This window comes from Lichenostomus cassidix, chromosome 5, assembly GCF_008360975.1.
Source record: "Lichenostomus cassidix isolate B80296 chromosome 5, HeHo_3.0, whole genome shotgun sequence".
NCBI classification, from domain to species: domain Eukaryota; kingdom Metazoa; phylum Chordata; class Aves; order Passeriformes; family Meliphagidae; genus Lichenostomus; species Lichenostomus cassidix.
Window position 1 is genome coordinate 32126636 of NC_139486.1, and position 22303 is coordinate 32148938.

The 22303-nt window shown below is 43.8% G+C and overlaps 1 protein-coding gene across 4 annotated transcripts in view; it reads right to left on the minus strand.

Moving 5' to 3' along the window:
- Nucleotides 1-3050: 3050 nt before the first annotated feature.
- Nucleotides 3051-22303, minus strand: part of BMF (Bcl2 modifying factor) — a 28547-nt gene continuing 9294 nt past the window's right edge. For 3 of the 4 annotated variants that reach the window (XM_085062087.1, XM_085062084.1, XM_085062083.1), the window contains one exon: nucleotides 8723-14938. In XM_085062087.1, coding sequence (XP_084918213.1) covers nucleotides 14837-14938 — 102 coding nt within the window. In that variant the 3' untranslated portion in view covers nucleotides 8723-14836. Of the gene's footprint in view, nucleotides 3160-8722; nucleotides 14939-22303 lie in introns of those variants that run through there. The other variant, XM_085062086.1, reaches the window with a different exon arrangement.

Genomic DNA, 22303 nt, shown 5'->3' on the forward strand with positions numbered 1-22303 from the left:
TTTTTGATCTAGAAGCCTCCTTTCCTGTTGTAAAGCTTGATAATTAAGCCTTGGTCACTTGGATCATGTGGGATATCCATGTCAATCCTTTCACTAAGCTCAGCTCAAAACATTACACATGTGCATAGTGCCACCAGTGGGACATGCCTTAGCCCAGTGACCTGCCCAGGCTGCATCCCTCCTGCCCCTGGCATGAAGAGCTGCCCAGGGCTGTGCACTGGGAATTCCAACAGGCCAATAGCACAGACAAGCAACTAATAATGGCCTCCCATCTATCTTGAAGCCCTGCCTACACACCTCTGTTGCTTCCCGTATGCACACAAGATTGCTGTGACATGCTGGGTAGTCTCTGTTTGCACTGTAACCTCTCTTGGACAGGGAGGCTATCTTTGCTTTGTTTTGGAAGGCACCCAACTTGCTCTCAAGCATTCAACAGGCAGTCAAGAAATGATTCAGATGGAGAAGCAGAAACATGACTTGCCTGGGCTTGACAGCATTTCTTTATCAGTTCTCTGTTCAAATCAAATTAGGCTGGCAAAGACAGAAAGAAGTGACTGTCTGGAGACTGTTTAGTAGCTCCCAAAAGCTGTTGCTGTTTTGTTATTTTGGTGCAATTCTTTCAGGAGATGTCCACAATAAAAAAAAATGCTATCACATCTGCTACTGGTTGGTGTCCTTAGAAGCCATCCCAAAAGACAGATCAAGGACTGAATAAGCATGAAAACTTTGGAGAGAGGTTTAGATGAAGGATAAGATATATTAGGTTTGGCAACACTATAACCTACCACAAATTTTAAAATTGTGAGTCACTAAAAAAAAAAAGAACCAACAAAAATACACTAAAAACAAGATTAGAGGATGTTTTTAAAAATACAAAAATACTTTTTCTTTTTTTGTTCTGTCTTTTCATTTCCAATTCAACCTGCCCACTCCTAGGGTCCTTGTCAGATTACCAACATTGCCAACACTCCAAAATGTCTTGCAAGCAAGACAGCTTTGTTGAAAATCAAACATCAGAAATCTTGCTGCTATTCTTGGCTCTGGGAGCAGATTGTGGTCTGGTGGTTACAAAAATCATGGCCAGCTGAAACACACCCATGTTTGGGTCATCTGCAAGACATGAACCATGGATGTCTGGTTGCAAGAGCATGAATTTCCAACCTAAGGGCTAACAAATCAGATGCTAACAAAGAAGTAGGAACAAGGTCAAATTGCTTCATGAAGCTCTCTCACAGAAGGGTGACAACATGGATTGTAGAAGGTCCTAATTTGGGATTTCCTTTTAAGAGGACATGTAGCAAGTAGCAGAGATGCAGTTATGTGAAACAGAGAGCTGAGTCCTTTTCCAAGCTTTGCTCAAGGAGTTCTCAAGTCTCCCTGTTAAGTGGACCATTAACCCTCCAAAGCCTCACTGTAGGGCTGAAAATACTGAAAGACATGTAGGTGCTGGAACTGAAACTACAGCTGACAAGGCCCCGCCTAGGCCTATGTTTTTTAGTAACTTTTTCCCCTTGGAGTGTCAGGAGGTAAAATTGTATAATCAGCATGGAAATTCCTGCAGCAAGGAACAAAAACTACATTCTTTATGACAGCTGATGACATTGGCATAGCACAAAGAAATCTGTGCTTGAGCTGCCTCTGCTGTATTTGACTGAAGATAAACAGAAGTCTTGGAACTTCCCACTGAGATTCCCACTTACCATGAAGTTTTTAAAATATGGTATTAAAAAGGTAGGGTACCTTTGCTTATGTGCTCTAAGGGCACAGATTCTAAAATGAGCAAGTGATGACCCATTTTTAAATCCACTTAGGGCATGCTTTCACTCTAGATAGAGCACACATTCCTCTACCTCCTCTGGTAAACGTACAGAAAAGTGTTGAACCTTTCAGTACAGCCAATTAATCACTAGTTGGCGAGATGAAGAAGTGCTCTGGACAAGTACCAACTCAAAGAAAGAAAAAAAAAGAGACATTATAAACCATATCTTATCGCAGACAAAGAAGTGCAATGCACAGAAGTAATGTCCCATTATAGAACTCTGTCTATTCTGAGATTAACGAAATGCACTACCCTGTTTTCCACAGCAATGAGCAAGCAGAAGCATAAAGGGCAGTTAACCTCCTAACTTTGAAGTCTGCAGCACCAACTTTTAGGTTCCTCCTTTAGCGCCCTGAACTAAGCACCTGAGCTGCCCCTCCAGCAATGTAGGAAGCAGCAGATGTCTAAGAGCAGAGTACATCCATTGGTGTCCTCAGCAGGGAGACAGCTGGAAGGGCCATAGAGGCACAGAGAACATGAGAAGAGTGTCAATAAAACACTTCTCTCCAGACTTTAAATACCTCACAAGGAAATACCTCTCCCAACCTGGTTCAAAGACTGAACCCTCAAATTCAACTGATTATAAACAGGAACACAGATTTTACATTCACACCACGCTTTTGTCAGGGTGAGAGTTCACATGAGAGTTACTGGCTGACAGCAGAGAAAGACTCACCCTCCCCAGCATCTTTTGTGAACCCTGCTTTGGTGTCACACTCTGAAACAGGCTGCCCCAACAGGTATCTCAAATGAGAGAGCCAGAAAAGCACCCACTTAGTGGAGCACACAGGACTTTGGCATGAGATTGGTTCTGAGACATTCAGTGCCTCCAGCAGAATTTTAGGATGTTGGGGAATGTGAAAACCCCTTCCACGGTTAGGCAGCAGTTGGATATGAGGTTGTGGGGGTGGACTTCAGTTTCCAAAGGGATAGGTAAGCACCCATACATCTTGTGGGATCTAATTTTGTGCCATATGTTACATGAGAACTTACCAACCAGATGCAGTAATAACTCTGCCCACCTTCCATCTTTCTCTGTGGTATCGACTCTGATAAAGTTGGTCCAATTGGTTGACCGACTCCAAGCACGTTTAGTTAAAGATCACAACAGAGTGGGATGTTACCAATTACAAGCCACATCTACAATGTCAAGGAGAGTTCAATTGTAGACGTGGGCTGTGGTAACCCCCCTCCAGGAAGGGAAACTCACCCTGGCCAACTTCATGGGCAGCTGGGACAAGGCTGAATGCACTGCTTTGGTTCTCCTTTTCCAAAGGACAAGCAAACTGCTGCAGTAGGAGTGAGGAGGGGATTGGTTATGTTTCTGTGGATGAGGCTACCTGAAGGAAAAGTGCCTAGTTCAGATGGAGGCATTAAGACCACATAATGTGGCATGAGCACGTCAGCTCCAAATAACAGCTTACATCAGCAAACATTTCTTTTTCTGATAAATCCCTGATTGATTAAGTATTTGTTCATGTTTGGGCACAACCCGAAGCGCTGTTTGAATTCCTCTGTGGTCGGCTCCCAAGAACCATGACTCACAATCATACAGGGAAGGAAGTGAAGGGGAAATGCTTTACTACATCCAACATTGCAGGAATGAATGTCATGTTGTTGTGTCTAGTGTAACCCCAGGCAGGAATATTGCCATGCAGGGACACAGCCAGGCTGCCAGACTGGCAGTACTTGGGTGGTGGAGCCAGGTTTCTGTTTCCAGGTGAGCTGCTCCCAAGACCTACATGTCATCCTACTGGAGCCTCAGTCCTGAATCCCACAGACTGCCAGCCCCACTGAGGGAGCCAGTGTCAGCAAGCAGGAGGGTTGGACACCTCAGAAAGTCTGAAGAATATCTTCTTCTCCACTTTCCTACCCACACTAAAGCCTTCGGTGGTTCCTGGCAGACAGGGACTGAGGGCAGCAGTGAAAGGGCTGGGTGGCAACACTAGCTAAGCCTTGCTATGCCACACCACGCTGGCTCTAGGATTACAGTCTTGCACTGAGGGGGAACGCAGAGCTTTGCCCAAAAGCTGCCTGCAAGTACATTCAAGTCAGCAGGAGCTTTTGCTGAGGAGTTCAGTGAGCTCTGGGGCGCATTAGTTATAGAAATGACTTTGGTGAGGTTTCCTTGCAAAGTGACACAAGGACATACAACTAGGGTATTGGAATATAATTAAGGGAGAAAGAAGTTAGGATGGATATTGGGGAAAACCTTTTGTCAGTAAGATTTATTAGTAGGTACAGCACTCTCTCCAGGGAAATAGTAGAAAGTCGTTCACTTGGGATATTTAAAATTAGACTAATGAAAGTGCCAGCAAATATTCCATGGGGACCATGCTTGCACTGAGGCAAAATGAGCTCTGTGACCCTGTCCTGTCGAAGGAGGGCTTTGTGCAAATGCTGAGGAGACTGGGCGAGCTGGCTGCCAGCTGAAGAGCCCTGGGTCTCACTGTGAAAGGGAGTAGTGTGGAGAGCTCTGGGAAGCTGCTGCCCCTGTAGTGGAAATGATGGGCAGGGTCACAGGGAAACTCATTGGAAGACATTGAAATCTTTTTTATATTGACAGCATCTCAACACCTTCATGCTAAATGATGACAACAAGTTCAGTGATGACACCAAGCTGGGAGAAGTGGACGATACCCCAGAGGGCTGTGCAGACCTTCAGAAGGACCTCGGTAGGTTGGAGAGATGGACAGAGAAGAACTGTCTGAGATTCAACAAGGGCAAATGAGGGTCTGGCACCTGGGGAAAATATCCCCATGGACCAGTACAGGCTGGGGGCTGAGCTGCTGGAAAGCAGCTCTGTGGAGAAGGACCTGGGGGTCCTGGTGGATAGCAAGCTGTCCATGAGCCAGGAGTGTGCCCTTGTGGCCAAGAAGGACAGTGGGATCTTGGGGTGCACTAGGAAGAGCATTGCCAGCAGGTCAAGGGAGATGACCCTACTCCTCTGCTCAGCCCTGGTGAGGCCTGACCTGGAGTGCTGTGTCCAGTTCTGGGCTCCTCCATATAAGAGAGACACTGAGCTCCTGGAGTCAATCCAGTGAAGGGCAACAAGAGAGCATTTCTCCTGTGCAGAAAGGCTGAGGGACCTGGGCCTGTTCAGCCTCAAGAAAAGGCAACTGAGAGGGAACCTCATCAATGTCTATCAATATCTGAAGGGAGGGTGTCAGAGGATCCAGGTTCTTCTTGGTGATGCCAAGCAATAGGACAAGAGGCAATGAGCAGAAACTGATGCACAGGAAGTTCCACCTGAACATGAGGAAGAACTTTCATGTATGGGTGACGGAGCACTGGAACAGATTTTCCAGAGAGGTTGTGGAGTTTCCCTCACTGGAGATACTGAAGAACTGTTTGTATATAATGCTGAGCAATTGCTTTAGGATGACCCTGCTTGAACAGGGAGGTTGGGCCAGGTGACCCACTGTGGTCCCTTCCAACCTGACCCACTCTGAGGTTCTGTGACAAGGACGGTGGAGTTCAGCAGGAGACCACTGCAGGGTAAGGTGTGGGCTCAGAGCAGCCACCCTCCCCCAGGATGGCTCTGCCTCCAGTGGCCCCTGCTGGGATGCAGCCAGATGGGCAGCAGCCCCTCGAGGAGAACTGCACTTTGCTCCCAGCACACTCCTCAGCTGGTTGTGCTTGCAGAGAAGTAAACCTGGCTGAAGCTTGATAGCCTGTTTCAGCCACCAGCAAAAAAGTTGTCCCACACTGTGAGTTAGCAGTGTTCCAGACACTTTCCTTCATATTTTCAAACCAGTCGCCCATCACCCTGTTTCCTCAGGGTCCGCTGGTCTCCCTAGGAAGAGCCATCCTCCCAAACAGCTCCCTGTTTAGAATCATGGCATTAAGTCTGGTAGCAAAAGTGTCCAAAACCAGGAGTTTGTCAGTAGTGTGGGTGACCCTGCTGCTCTGTACTCACTGCTGGAGTGGGGAGTCATGGTTCAGGCTGATCACCATAAACAGCCCTGAAATGTAAACATAAGCACCATTTCCCTACTTGTGACCTTGCTGTCTCAGATTGAGTTGGTGTGTTCCAATACCATGGTGGACTGCCACAACAAATCATATACAGTAATTTTAAAAGGCGGTGAAGTAAAATTATTGAAACAAGCAATTTCTTTACATATCCCATTAATCTTTCCTGGCAATTTATTTCTGTCGAAATTTTTTCAAAAACTTGCAGTATTGTAAGAAGTCAAGCCTCATTGTCCTCTTACTAAGAGCTAACTGTCTCCATGAAAACAAAGTTTCATGACTGCTGCTGTCGTGATTTGAGCAGCAGACGTAAACAGGGTCATCTCCAGCCATAGTGGGTGGATGTTTAGTTTATAGCACTGAGGTTAAGAGTGAAAGCGTGTGACTAAGAGCAGAAAACAGAGGAGTCTTTGTATACATCAAGAGCCCTGAGGCAAAACACAGAGAAGGAGAATGCTGACACAGACTTTAATGGAGAAAGAAAAGAGTCCATTATGAATGTTACAGAGAACATAATTCATTTAAGAGAAATCAAGATTTAAAGGACTTATAGAGGGGAATATGAATACTGATGTCAGTACGTCACGCCTGGTGGTTTGTTGTCAGACTCTGTAGCTGTGTTAGGATTTCATGCATTATGTCAGGTGGAAGACAATCACTATCAGAAATTATTGTCACCTCTTTGTTAGATTCCTGTTGGAAACAGGTTTCTTTCAGTTCAAGCCTCTTGACAGAAACCAGTAATATGAACAATGAAACAACTGCAGCTCTTGCATTTTAAAACAAACCTCCAAAAGCTGTCAAAAATTGCTTTCAGGATGCTTTTTCCTTTCCCAACCCCATCTCTTAATAACTAGAAACAGGGACAGGGGTGTGCAAGTAAAAGAAAGAAATGGGTCTGTATTATGTCTGAATTATTCAGGTATGAGAGCACAAGGAGAAAGCTGGTTAGCAGAACTGCTTCCAAGCTTTCATATACATTGAGGAGACTAAGGACAAGCACATTTACTGCACCATAAAACAATGTTATGAGTGCTTGAAAAATATCCCCCAATCCATACACTATAGTGGCTTCTAAACTTCAGCAGCCAGAGTCATGAAAATAGAGTGCTTTGTGCAGTAGCTTGCGCAACCAAAGAACTTTCTTGTCCTCAGAGTGCTTTATTATTTTTAACGAGACAGGCTGAGCACTTCTTGATAAACATTTTTTCCTTGAAGCAGTAATCCTACTTAAACTTTTTACCTTGTCCCTACAGCATGCAGCTAGGAAGTTAATAACAAAACTCATTTTCCCTTAAAGTGCTAGTCATGTTTGTACAGAAAGTGAGGGACCTGGGATTGTCATGAAAGGGGCCATGGATGGAAATAAATTGAAAGTGCCCTGTTAGTATGCAGGCTTGGTACTTTAAGAAGAAAGTTTCCTGAAGCACATTTTCTAGGATATCCAGTTTCTCTCAAACTACACAATTAAAAAAAAAAAAAAACCAAAAAACATTGCAATAGGAATTTCCAGCCTGTACTCTTTGGTGCTGATGCCTAACCCTGAAAATGTTTCCATGCACCCTGCGTCTACTATGCCACAGGCAAGTAATGGCCTGCAGGTCATGACAGAGCCAAACCAAAGAACCAAGAGTAGCTCAGGAGTTCTCAGAAGCAGGAAGGCTGATCATACACCTGCACACTTGCCTTTGCTGTGTGCAAGGTGCAATGCATCCTGCTGCTTTGGCAAATGCTTCTGGGGTAGCATTAGAAACCATTCATTTCTAAAAGCCATTCTTCTCTTTGGTACAAGAATTATTAAAGCTTCTAAGACTGAGAGTTTAACTAACAGTGAGAATTTAACCACATGAAAATGAGGAAACCCAGGGCCAATCACCCATCTAAGTCAATCTCATGCCTGTCCCCTCGTATCAGTGTGTTACAACAGGCTCTTTCACAGTCACATGAGGCTGACCAGGGAACACACTTCTCACTAGATCTAATACAATGAAAAGAAAAACTGTCTTTTTCCCCCTGTGGTCTTAGATGCACATGTGGCTTTTCAAACCACACACATCATGTGTTCTTGGAATGAAAGGCCCTTTTGTAACATGCACACACCAGTCAAGGCAACTTAACATCGGGTAGGATTGTTAACTTGGTTCCCTAAAGCCTCCCATGCACAATGCAGCAGCATTGCACTGGAGGAGCAATGTGGTTGAAGGCATTTGACCGTCTATATTGTAAATAATTCACAATACGCTTATCATCACTGCTGCCCCACCCAGGTAAACTGCTGTTACTTAGTGGAGGTAGTTTTTCCCTACAGGAACAGAGGAAAACTTAAGGACAGGCCTGATGATTGCTGTGCTTGGGATGGCCAAGACATTTGCATGTATGTGTTTGAAGGAGTCATTACCACCCTACAGGCACTCTCAAAGTATGGCCACCTTCCTCTGCTGCCTTTATGTCAGAAGACCACTGAGAACCATATTTCCTTAATAGGATTACCAAGAAATGACTCTTTGTTCTTAAGGCCTCAGTGCCTCTGAATGTACCTGTGTAGGCAGTAGGTAAGCGGTCAGCAGTCAGCAATCAAAGATTGCATTTTGCAAATTTGGAGGATGTACCTCATGTGTATTTTAACAAGATCTTCCTGATTTGAAGCAGCGGGTTAAATATGCAGTTCCAAGCAGCAGCAGTTCTCTGTCCAAGCATGGGAATGTATCTTCTTGAAAGACTATTTTATAAATCAAATTATGCACAAGGAAAGTAGTCCAATCTGAAAAGGAAATCTGCAGGGCCTGATATTAAGGTGCACATAAAATGATCCACCAGATATTTTCAAAGTTGAACAATCCAAATTGTATCAGTGATTTAGGTAACTCCAGAACGGACCAGCAGTGTAAATGCCCTCCATCCCTTAAAAATTTAAACAAGGAACACAGACAAATTTAACAATTTTATTAAAAATTGTACCAGTTATTAGAAAAAAAATCCAAGTATTAAAGTATTAAAAAGCACCAAAGAAGAAAGCACAAAGCAAATATACTGCACAGATACAAAACCAAAAGGAGCTCTGCCCAGCCACCATTGGTACAGGCAGGAGCCCTGGAGGCACACAACCAGAATAAACAAAATGCTACATTCTCACTGGGTCTCAGTCCATGGCAAAGAAGGTGTGTGCACTTCAGGACTAATCCAGACAGAAATCTCACAGGAGAGCATCAGGTTTACTTCTGCAGCAGGACAGTATCATATTCTGGTGAAAATCAGAAGTCATGGGGAAACCTTCCACTGAGGGGAAGTTTATTAAGTACATTGCAAATTCTAGCTCATCTTACCCTTTTTGTTTTCCAGATGAAGTATTCTGAAGTTTTTTGGGGTTTTTTTAACATATCCCACCAAAGAAGAACAGTCATGCAGGAAGCAGGGGGGAAAGGAAGGGAAGAAAATGTGAATCCACATTTCACAGTATTCTCATCAGTGAATTTCACCTAGAAACATGGGAGACTGTGCTAAATACTATAGAAGAGAAGAGAAGAGAAGAGAAGAGAAGAGAAGAGAAGAGAAGAGAAGAGAAGAGAAGAGAAAAGAAGAGAAGAAGAGAAGAGAGCCATGATTATTTTAACCAAAAAACCCCAACATCTACATTCCCAAACTGAAATTTAGTGGCAGGATTTTCAAATGCACCCAGTGGAAACAGACATAGATATCCTATGGACTGCTTTAAAATTTCCCTTTTACAAGCCTAACTCCTGACATATATTTAAGGAGATACTGACAATGTTGTCTTACCATCACAGCAATCTCTCCCCCTTTTGTCATCAAATACTCCTTTCAGGATAGTCTGATCTAAAACTGAGTTGAGGAATCTGGAATGATGCTCTCCTGGAGCCATGTCCACCAACTGGGGAGGCTCCTTTGGATTTAAGAATAACTTTATACATGCAAAATTTCCGTAATAGATTTTAAAAACAGTTTAAGAATCTACCCTTCCCACCCCTCCGTTCCCCAAAGGCAGCAAAAAGTCTGAAGACAGAACTGAAACATGGCTTTAAAAAACAGCCCACAGACATTAGGTTTCGCTTCCCAGAAACCAACTTCCAGCATGGGATTCGCAGGAAGAGACCCTCCTTTCTGTGGCTAAGGGGGAAGGTGAGGCACATGGAAGAAAGAAGGGGTAGGGGATGTCAGACTGCATTCAGTTCAAGAGCACACACACACACACACACACACACACACACACACACAATTACATTCCAGTGCATTTGATGTGTTTGGTCTTTTCTGCTTTTCCTGGTGGAGAAGAACTGAGCTGTGTAACACCTGTGTGAACACATGCAAACCAAAGAGACAGAGACCACGGAAGTCTTTAGGAACTGTAAAAGATTGTCCTAGGATCTTTTATCAATTCCTTGAGGTATTTCTTCTTGCTAAAACAATCAAAGGCAACAGGTAGGCATTTTTGCAAATGATCACAAATGCCAGTTTGAAAGACAGACTCTTTTGAATGACATTATTAAAACCTTTGTTGTCAAATCATGCTAATACTGAATAGTGCTTGGTTCATGTGCAGACCTCCCATCAATATGAACCAGCATTCCACGGTTCTTTTACTTCTGATCCTGCAGTAAATACTGCCAGTAAAACAAGGCAAGACCTCCACAAATCTGCATTCTTGTTTGATTCTAGCACATATGTGAGTGCTTTCTCTATTTTTCCCTTAAAAAATACCCTCAATATCACACCATTCAGCATGTCACAGTCTCACCATTCCCACAACTTCAGCAGAGATATGGGTCAGGACCAGCAGCAGATGGGTGGAATTCATTGTAGAGTTGATAGGGTCACACTGTAATAACTGCCTCAAGTAATTTTGCTTTTTCTTAGAAAAACAAACAAACAAACAAACAATCAACATTTCTTCCTAGTCTACTAATGGTTAGAATCTGCTGTTTCCCAGAAGAGTGCCAAGTGCCACACCGAATGAAGTTCCACCTTGGGTACAGTTCCAGTGACTGCTGTGGAGCAACTCCAGGACTGTAGTAACCTCACATACACACACTGCCTATACCTTTAATCCAGGCTTGAGGGGGCAAAATAAACAGCCAGTAGAAAGAAAGATGTCTTTGCAATCACACTTTCTATGCTAAGAAAGACTGTGTTCCTCGCCTCTATTCCCTTGCTGATACACAGCTTCAAAACAAAGGCTGACAAGGAAGTTTCTTTCAGGACTCCTCAAACAAGAGTTTAGCCATCAAATATTTAGTAACAAGCTATTTAAACTGAAATATGTGATCAGTTATGCAGGAATTCAATGCTACCAGGGATTATCAGCACCTTGACAGAAGGCTGCAGCCCTACACAGACCCTGCAGCAACCCTTTCAATGCAATTCCATCCTCTCCCTGCCTTTTTTGTATCCTATTTGCAGCAGTTTGCAGCTATCCCTGGGCAGTCACTTTGTGATTACTGGCTCAGCTTTCAAGAACTGCAGGAAACAAAAGTAAAGCTAACTATTCCCTACTAGCACCAAGCTTGCTGGGTCCTAGGATGGGCAGGTTACAAGATATTCAAAAGGGTGGGAAGCTGGGAAGGGATAGGAAGAACTCCATCCCTCAAGGAAAGACAGTTGAGGTCTGAATCAGTTTTGGAGATCTGGGGAAGGCAAGCAAGATGTTTCAAGGCTGCTGGCACGATCAGCAGCAGCTCGAGTTTTTCTTAAGAACTGCTCATTAAAAACAGGAATTTGTTTTAGGAGAAAGATCCAACTCTTCTTTCTAAACTGTTAGACTCTAGTTTTACAGCACAGAGAAACAGTGTCCCATTCTTTTCACAAAAACAAGCTAATATCTAAAAACCTGAGCATAATCCTTCAGCAACAGGATTTTAACCATATTCTTTGGAACTGTTTCTCCAAATAATCGACGTATGTCCCTGGCCACACTGCAGTAGCTACTCTGTGGGCAAGATCTACCCAGTGGGCACTCAAGGGGCCTTATAAACACAGAATGGGTGACACATACATGATTGCTGTGCATCCATCCAGTGCTCCTGGATAAATGTGGGAAATCTTCACATTATTTCCCCAAGTAGGTGAGACTTTAAGTATGAAGTAGTTGCTTTTCCCTAAGTGAATAAACCAGCCTGCCCTTCTAAATCTACATGAAGCAAAGTACAACTTTCGGGTTGACAGAGCATATTTCCTTTGTCTGAGATACGCAGATATGGAATATAATTAAAATATATTATCAGTGGTTGTAAATCTCTGGCACCAGTAACCAATATGCGTATTGCAGGAAGTCGGCCTTTGTCTAGCATTAGCTCTATGTCTCCAATGAAGTATTGTTGTTCAAGATTTTAACTTGAGACCCTGGCATGACCAATTTTGATAAGTCTGTTGTTGCAGTGGGAAATATGGACTGGCAAAGATGTGTCTTTCCCTGAGCCAGATGACTTTATTGAGGCTAGCAGCCTGACTGAGGGACCATTTTGGGTACTTGTTTCTCCATGGTAAGAGTCTCATCCTAGATTATCTGGTTGGGTCTCAACACCAGAAAGTGCCAGTACCAGACTTATCTTTCCAGCTTATGCATCCAGAGGACAGGCCTTACTGGCCTGCTTGGCTGTCAAGTCAAGATAGAGGGGAAGGGTAGCGCTCACAATGGTTTTTAAATGTCAGAAGCAGTTGGTGAATTTTTCGTATTTTCCAGGGCTGTTATGATGTAGCATTGACTGTTCCTGATAAAGGGGCCCTGGCAAGCAGAGGGAAATGCAAGCATCACATCCAAGGGCATGCCACACAGAGAGGCATCATCGCTGCCTTACTTCCTGAGCCTCCACACTTCCACTTCTGCCTCTTAAAGAGATTATTATATAAGTCTTCTCCTTAACATTCGGGTTCTCAGGGGTCCCCAGTTCAGTCTGTGCTTGCACTACCCCTCAAGTTTTCCCATCATTTAAGTCCTCTTTCTCCAATGACCAGCGTTTCCATCAAGCAGACTGTGCAAAGCAAGGTATGGAGAGCTTCCTCTCTGTCAGCACAGGCAGAGAGTGGCTTCCATCCTGCTGCAGTATAGCCAGCAACAGCTATCACTTAGATCACTCCAGGTAACTCTGTAGTGCACATGCTTAAAGAAACAACACAAAACCAAAATCAATCCCCCCTCCTAAAAAAACCCTCCCACACTCCCACTCTGTAAAACTCACCCCCGAAAATATTACTTGAGATTCATTTATAAGAATTATTAACCATCATGGACAAACATATTACTCTAGCTCTAGCTAGCAAAATAACACAAAAGGAAAAAAAAAAGCTTTTCTCACACAAACTCTCCTTATGTTTAAAGAGAGTGACTGTGAATATATGAAAGTGAAAAAGGCTTGGGGACCTCTTTCAGGGAGCTAAAGTACATTTTTCCACAGTAGAGCAGGATGCAAATCAAGAGAATGGGGCTGGGAGAGAGCGAAAAGGTCCAAATTTAACTTTTTTCAGCAAACTGTTACCAGACGCTACAGTGCAATGATGAGATTACACAAATACCAGAGAAAGCATGAATTAGAGACAAATATGCAAAGAGGGGTGGAGAAGGAAAGCATATGTGCAAGTAAGCTACTCTTCTGTACAGTAATGCTTGTTTTTCAGAGTGGATCAAGAGCAGAAGAATTGCTCAACACCTGTAGTTGACATTTGTAACACAACTGAAGAGCAATTCACTGGACAGCTCTTCCTCATGCTGGTTGTATCATCTGAGACCTACAACAAGGTGCAGTGGCTATACGGAAATTTTCAGAGAAAATATTAAGGTCTGTATTGCTTCTCTGTTCGTGTTTTACCCTAGCTGTCACTGGGTTTGTGAACTAAGTATATTTAAGGCTACAGAGAAATAGCCATCAATATTTAAGGCTACTTCATTTTGGTAGGTTAGTTTCCCTGTGCTGGTCCAATAGTGTCAGCCATACGGACAAACTTCTGAGTGCATACAAACTGGGAACTGTTAGAAGATCTCCCTTGAAACAATATTACTGCTGCTAGTCAGTATATGCTTACAGCAGCCTCCAAACACTACAAACTCGAGTAATGGACAGACTGCTTGTACAGTGTACATATCAGACTAGATGATAATTAATTTCCCTGTCAAATCCTGAAGCAAAATTATCAGATGCCTGGGATCTAAGCCTTCCTGACCAACCACATTATAGTAAAAGAAAAGAAAACCAAAATAAAATAAACATCCATGGTAAAACTACTAAAAAATATACATTAGCATTGTAGAAGAATGACACTTGTGCCATATTCCATGGTTTTTGGCTTCCTGCTGCCTCATGGGCACTGAGAACACTGAACTGAAAGCAGACAGTGGCAGAAGGTAATGGCCACCAGCAACCCCAAGAAGGTTTCATTTTTAGACTGTTCTACTGAATTTATTTTTCTTTTATTGATGGCAACGACAAAGAACAACTTCTTGTGAGAGAGCTGCAAGTGGTGCCCAATGGAATGGCTGAAGAGGTCAGATTTCTTTGGGATTTTCTCTCACACAGGGTGCAATGAAATAAACAGTAACCAACAAATAAAACAAGTAACCTGTTGGATCTAAGCTACTTGAATGTTTTTCATTGCTAAAAATGTGGAGGAATTGAGCATCTCTGCTCTGGAAGATACCAAAAGTATGTTTAGTCATCAATCCCAGGCATCATTTTTAACTAGCAGCCAAAATGACACTCCTGCACTCTACCATCGACTACTACACAGGGCAGAGGAAGCATCAGTCTGATACCTGCCTCCCTTGCACAGAGGTCACCGGTGCGGGGAACCAGCAGCAAGCTTTACCAAACACACCCACATTCTGGCTTTCCTTCAACAGTGTTGGACAAGAGCTCCCTGCCTCGCGAGGCAGGCAGCAGCAAAGAAGAGTCCATAAAAACACCCAAACTTGAAGACGAGGATCAGAAAGTCAGAGTCCTCACATCCGGCCGGCGGTGTGCAATGTCTCGCCCCCGAACCAGTGTTTGTTCAGTGCTCCCTGCAGACTGGATGTGGCCTGAAACAGGTGGGCGAAGCTCACCTCTGCCCAGTGTGGTTCCTGTTCACCTCCGCGTTTAAGGCCAAGTTGTGTAGGAAGAGAAAAAGCTGCCACCACACTTGATTTCTGTTCTGCTGATGCTGTAGAGAAGAACAGTTAAAGCGAGGTTATTTATATTTCTAAAATTGCAACATACCACTTCTCTTTTCCAATAACAACTCAGTTACACTTTTCAAGAGCAGACACTTTAATCCCATCAGCATAACAAGGGGGTGCAGCAAGGGATGAGGGGAGAGAGGGAAATGATAAGTTCTCCAGAAATAATTGTAGCTCTAACATTACAAAAAGAAAAGAGCAGACCCTTTATGCATTGTGCACAAGAGGATTAAACTTTTTTTTTGCTTGTAGGATTTCGCAGAGTTTAGCCAAGTGCTGTTTTTAATCAGATTGGCTTCTGAGCCTTTCAAAAGCCCCAGCTGCATGAACAAACAACCTTTTTTTTTTTTTTTTTAAAAAAAAGCCCCCCTTCACCCCAAAAGTAAAAAAAAAGAAAAAAATATAACTGGTGATCCATCTGTAAGTGATTTGACACCGTGAAGGTCAAAGGGTTAATCTTCAATTTAAACCACACTGCTGAGACAGCAAAACTCTGATTTCATCTAGTACAAGAAAACACATTCGTGCACACACACACTCCCCCACCCTCCCCCCACCACATTTTCCTTCCCAGCATCTCCAAGATAATACTGCCCTTTTTATAGCCACTTTTGACAGTAAGCCATAAATAATCAGCCTTGGAGCCCTTTCCTACTGACTGGAGCCAATTAAACCTTAAGCAAGAACATACTTGAAAACACACAAAAAACCAAAACCAAGAGGTTATTTCAGGTCCCATTGTCAAGGAAGAAACATGGGAGTTGAGTTTCAGGGGGACACCAGACTATATAATGCAGCTTTGGGACAGGGACACTGTTCCTCCTTTTGTTATATGTAATCACCCCTGCAAAAGTGGCTCCGATTATACCCCCACCTTCCTGCACTTTAATGGCATCTCATACAAGCAGGTGGGTTTCTCTTTACATTGCCCAGTCTGGGATACTATTTCACCTCAATAACCGACCCTCTATTAGAAGTCAGTCTTCGTTTTATCATCCAGAATTCCGTATTTGCTAAGCAGGCATGATCATTTCTGGAAAACAAAACAAACCAGCCCAAATCTCCGCCCCCCTAACCCCCTCCCCAATCCCCAGCAGACGAGGAAACAGAAGACTAGCTTCCAACAACTTTGCCTCAGTACACAGGAGTTCATAAAAGAGCACTGAAGCACATTATATGAACAAGATGTTTCAACTCAGATTAGCCCAACAGGGCAGAACAACACAGTTGCAAGGCATTTTTTACATAATCACAAAGAAGAGAGTTGCAACTGGAGTTGGTGTATTGGAGATGTGTCAATAGACTGCTCTTCAAAGCCCTCTCAGATAGCCATTACATGAAGTTCATATTCCAGTGTGAGTAGATCTGTGCCATTTGAATCACAAGCACACACAAAACAGGCTTCCAGAAAACCTGTGTTCATCTCACATCTTAGCAGTGGGTCATTATTCTTGCCCTTAAGACTTAACAGGAAGAAATGGATTTGGAGAGTTCACACAGATCCCACCACACATTTCAAGAGGACTGTGTTTCTAGCATAACCTGCACATAGTGGCTCTAGAGCCTGCTATTATTTATTTCAAAGTAACTAGTTCTGGGTTCAGTCTTTACTGATTGCACAGGCATTGCTAGGTTTACAGATGGAAACAATCCTCTATAAACTGTCCTGTAGAGCTGGGTTAAAAAACACTAATTAAGTCTCAAGAAACAAGATGGTTTTTGTTTTGTAACTCGCATCTCAGTTTGACCAGGTTTGCCCTTCCTCATCACACTTAGTAAGGGAAATGCAAAAGGACTTTAAAATTTGGTGCAGAAGTCCTAAGCTTGAAATACATCTCAGCTTCACTGGTGGACCATCTCTAATGGAGACTCGCATGGAATTTTTATCAGTGGGGTGTGATTAGACAAATACTGAGAAAAACTCCAATGAGTATATATTCTATTGAGTTTATTTCACTGCCACTTCAAGTCACTTTTCACAGCAGTTTTGTCCTTTTCCAATTAAAAGTGTTTCCCATATTTGCCTAATACATTCAAGATTTCCATGCAAGAGCAGAATAGGAAATATTTTACCCTTGTTTCCCCTTGTTTATACAAAGTGTAACATCTCAAATAACATTTTGAAGAATATTGACACAATTTTGTTTCAGAATGAAACAATAGAGTACTGAAGACAGCTTTTCAGGTTTTATTCCTAGACCTAGAGCTTGCTTGTATTTCCCTAGGTGCATATTCAGCCAGCATTTTCTTCCATGGTGGTGTGGTCCCACACACTTTCACTGGCCCATGTACTGGAGCAGCCCACTCACACTGTCCTTCTCCCCCATAGCAGTGCTGGAAAGTGAACTAGAACAGCACAATGATCAAGGCCAGAACTAATTTGATAAAGAAGTTGCCTTTACTGTTGAACAGGTCATCCTAACCTATCTGATCCACAGCATCATGTAGTCAAACTGATGCTTGTGCCAGGACAACAGGAAGATGGCAACCTGTGAAGAGGAGCAAGCTGGAACTACCTGCTTCAGCAGCAAGCCTAACTGATGGGGTTTAGAGTTATGGCTTCACTTCAGGGCTGATCTGTTTTCTGTGGTACTAGCTCAGCATGGGACAAGAGCCACAGAATGGGAATGGCAGACATTATTTGCAGTAAACAATATATGGAAAGAACTAAAAAAAGTCCTTTTCACAAGTTTTTTGTGTTTTTTTCCCCAGATATGCCTCAGCCAATACCAAAATTCTCAAATATTTTACAAATGAGGGGTTTTTGGTGTGGTATAATTTAGCTGTCAGAAGGACAGAAAATCCAGAGGAGTGATTCCATCAACTTGATACATTTTTTTTTTTTCAGATGTGATATGTTTTGAGACTTTTTTTCTAAGATTCATAACTGTTGCAACACTGGTGTATAATTTCCCTAAGCTTCACTAGGCAAGTTTGTCCTTTATCAAAATAATTCAATCCTCAGAGTCACTACTGTACAAAAATATCAGGAATGAACACTCTGCCACCTCCATGTGGGAGCAACAAAATAACCCTTTTGAGGTTCCCTTCCCAAGAAGGAAAGAAGCCACTTTTGCCCTCTATACTAACTGTAACTAAAGAAGAGTAGACTTGTGAATACAGTAAGTCAACACAAAGCTGGAAACACATAAAACCATTTCCTATTGCAGCTGCTGCTTTTTAAAGGGGATATCCTTAAGAGACTGTCTGTCTGAAGCGTTAGCATGAATGCTTCAATGAGTCACAAGGAAAGGCCATTTTACAGGAAAAGTGTGCTCTGCAGCAACAGTACATTAGTGAAGCCTCTTCCATGAACTGTGCTGAACCAAAAGCCAGACTACTTGTAAACAAACACAAAAAAAACATGCAAGACTTTTACTGGAAGCAAATGAAAGAGGAACATGATTGACCCGACACTTACTCCTTCCTCATAATTAATTCCTAATACATGTTTCACACTGTGAGCACACAGATACGTATCTGGCAAATAGCACCCCAGATGTCAAAACGTTTTTTACTCCTACAAAGCCCTTGCATGGGGTGATCAAAGGGATGACCAGGACAGGTGATGCACTTCAAAGAAAATGCTGTCCCTCTGACACAGCTCCTTGAATCCATAAGCATAAATGTTTAACAAATAATTAAGACTCATTTTTACACTTGATACATACTTGCATCCTTGCTTAAAAAAGTAAAGAATATGTTTGTCATATACACATGTTGTATGTGGGTCTGTCTGGTACACCCTGTCTACCCTCTTGATCTCATGGGCAGCGTCTGACTTTGCTTCAGAGCTTCCAGACAATTGAGGGTCATATTCTGATCCCATCTTAACTAGAAGGATTAATATGGCCCTAACTGGTGTTCTTAGAGCAAAGGAAGAATAATAGCATATGTGTACATAAAAACATTATTCTTCCCTTAATGACTAATACAAGTATTAGCAACAAGTTGTTGGGATTTTATTTATTCACTGAATACAAAAATACTTGCACACCGGGAGCACTTGCTGACTCATCGCTGAAGGCTGTTTTGGCTGCCAGGTGGCTGGAGGCATATTGTGCTACCACAAAATATGCTTTAGCTTAGAAAGACTAGAAAGTCACAGTCCCCAAGGCAACAGAGGTTACAGAAAGTGTCCCCTACTGGAGAGAGAAATGCAGGCCAATGGAAGTCAAATACAAATCTTTCCAGCTGTGATTCCTAATGACCAAAGAGTAATGCATGTGTTGAAGCAGCAGAAAAAAAAAGGAGGCAGTAACAAAGGAAAAAAATGAAAGAGGAGCTCAGCAACATGGTTTGTCGTGGTGACACGACAAGGAGGATGAGAGATCTTCCTCGTGGAACTCCATCCTTCTGGCTTGCAATGACTCTGACACGGGATTAAGCTTGTGGTAGAAGGAGGCATCATCTCAAGTACTGCTTCCTTTCTCATGAGCCTCCATCAAGCTGTGCAACAAGATAAGCAACACGTGTGTTTATGGAGAGAGGATATACAGTACTGGGCAGAGCCGAAGGGATGCAGGGTGCAGGGGACCCCCAAAACCCATGTGTGGGCTGCCAGCCCAAGGTGGGAGAGAGCACAGACCGAGGCGTTGGGTCTGAGCAGCAAACAGCGACGGCTGTTGACCCAAACGTGCTGCCGGCGCAGCTGCGCAGGTGAGCCTTTTCTCAACTTTCTCGTAGCTCAAAAACAAACACGCAGCCACTCGCGCCTTCCTCTCCAGCGCGGGCAGGAAGGGGAAGCAGACAGCCGCCATGGCAACAGCCAGCTGACGGCAACCTGGGAAGGGCAACCACCGGCCACCGCGTTCCCAGGCCCCCGGCCTTCCCCTCCTTCCCCATCCCGAGGGGCACGCTGGCTTATTTTCCACCAGTACAGTAAATAAAGGTCCCGCATTTCCACCGAGCCGCACCTGACACCACTCCGTACCTGTGGCACGGGGTCCGGCACGGCTCGACCCCATGCTCTGTGTGTGCGTGAGACTGCTGGAAGAGATGCCCAGGAGAGGGTACCGCACACTAGTGCCCAGCCACGGCGGGCAGCTGCAAGAGTTTCTGACTCTTACGGGTTTATTGACTGAACCTGCGTGTGATGGGGCAGAGCTGTTCCACAGCTCCCGCTGTTCACCGCCTGCGCTGCGCGGGCCGCGGGACCCACTGAGCTGTTTGGCCATCCGTTCTTCACCAGCAGAAGGGAGGTGCTCCCAAAACCGCTCAGTGCTGCGGAGACCCCCCCTAGTGATTAAAGTCTGCCTCGGGGCTTGCTTAAAATAACACTTTAAAAGTTTTTACAGGAAAAATATCCTGGCGCGGGGGGGAAGGGTGGTCGGGGGGCCGGCCGGCTGCGCGGGGAGGCGGCGGGAGGGCAGGTGCAGGGCTGGAGCCTGCGGGCAGCGCAGCCTCTCGTCAGCAGCGCCGATGAGTCACAGGCTAAATTTAGCGAGCGATATAAACACAGCCGCCGAGCGCAAACACGGCCCGGCCGAGCCCTCGCACGCATCGCCCGCTCCTCCTCGCCCGCCGGCCGGCCCCGCTGGCCCTCGCCCGGCCGCAGCCCCACTGCCAGCACCTCCCCAGCTCTGCCTCCCAGCAGGGAAAACCTGACTGGGGTTAACAGGAGCTGCCTCACTGCTTCTGGTTTTGGATCACTGTTTTTTCTGCCGTGGTCCTGTCTTCGGAAGGATTCCTTTTCAATTGGCGAGGTAGCTACTGAGGACAAACAAACAAACAAAAAAAACCAAATCCAAAAACCACCAAAACAGAGGCTATAAAAGGCTGGCAGGACATTCCTCCTCAGTGGCTGAAACAAAGAACTCTGCATTTGGACACTTGCTTTCCTGCCTTTCCACCATAAAATTTAATTGAGTAAAATACAAACATGTACACTCCTCACCATAAATAATCAGTCCAAGCATCTCATCATCCCCCTCGGAGATGGCACTATCTTAATAAGATCAACGAACCTAGGTGGAGGACTGGAGGCAGAACTGGGCTCCTATCAGCAATCCTTGCATGATCTCAGTCAAGTTATAACCTGCATTTTCTACTCTCTCACAATAAAAAAGAAGTGGGGTATTACCACAATTATTTCTTAATTGAAAAATAATTTCTCAGCTGTCACACTGCTACAAGCAGAAAGCATGTTACCACTGTCACAGCACAGTGCTGACAGAGCTGAGGAAATCCAGAAGAACCTGTGGAGACTGAAGGGCTTGTACAGGAGAGACAACAGCACTGAACACTGATGTCAGAAATACTGCAGAACAATTCACCTGTACTGTCCCAAAGAACTGTGTTGCACTTTTTATTGTGGGCAGTCTTGGTCTTTTGAGGTTGTGGCCCCACTGCCTCAAAACAGTCCTGTGTCCAGCAGGGTGAGGGATTCATGGCACACAATTGCACGGAGCTTGCTTGGCTCTCCTGCCACCCAGCTCCCTTCATCCTCTGCCCACTTCCTCTACCAGAGCTAGGCAGGAAGTTTTGCTTTTTAACATTATCCCCTATTTTAAGCAGGAACAAACACATGATATATTTAAATCTTTTGTCAGCTGAAAGCATATAGAAGGCTAGATTAGGCTGATGTAGAAGTTTTGTGGGTTTTATTAAACTGATATACAATGGTTGTATGTGACTTGCATCAAGAGTTTGTATAGCCCAGCCTCCAGCAGCAGCCTTATGTGGCTGCCTGAGGAAAAGCTGAGGGCAAGTACATGCAATAGCTTCCACTAGTACTCTTTCAGCCTCTAACTAGTTTGAGCTTAGGACTTCCTGAGTCAGATCTGGTTTCTGTTTATTTAATGTCTGCTTCAATGGCCATAAACTTGTCTCAATTCCCCTTGAACCCAGATAAAGCACTGGGATCCATAATATGCCTTGACAAGAAGCTCCACAGCTTTCACCTGTTGCATGAAAAATGACCTCATTTACTTTGAGCTGGCTCCTAGTAGCTTGACTTGATTTTGCCTAGTTCTTGTACTGGGAGAAATTGGTCTATTAATCTCCTTCATGTCACTTTTGATTTCTGTTTTATATTGCTTTCCTCTTGGTTTGTATCTTTTTTTAGGCTTAGCAGTCCTAGCCCATGGTTTTCATATGGAAGTTCCATTGTCCTTCTTGACTTTCTCTGAACATTTTCCAGTTCTGCTGCATCATTTTTGGATTTAAAAAAAACGTAATTTCATGTAACATTCAAGATATGGTAGAAACATGGATTTATATAGTGGCATAATTATGTTCTTGTTATCAGTTTCTTTTCTTAATATATTAAAGAATACCATTTCAGATTAGATGTGAAATGGTCCAGCAAGTTTCTGTTAACCTGAGAGTCGAATAATCAGCTCCACAGG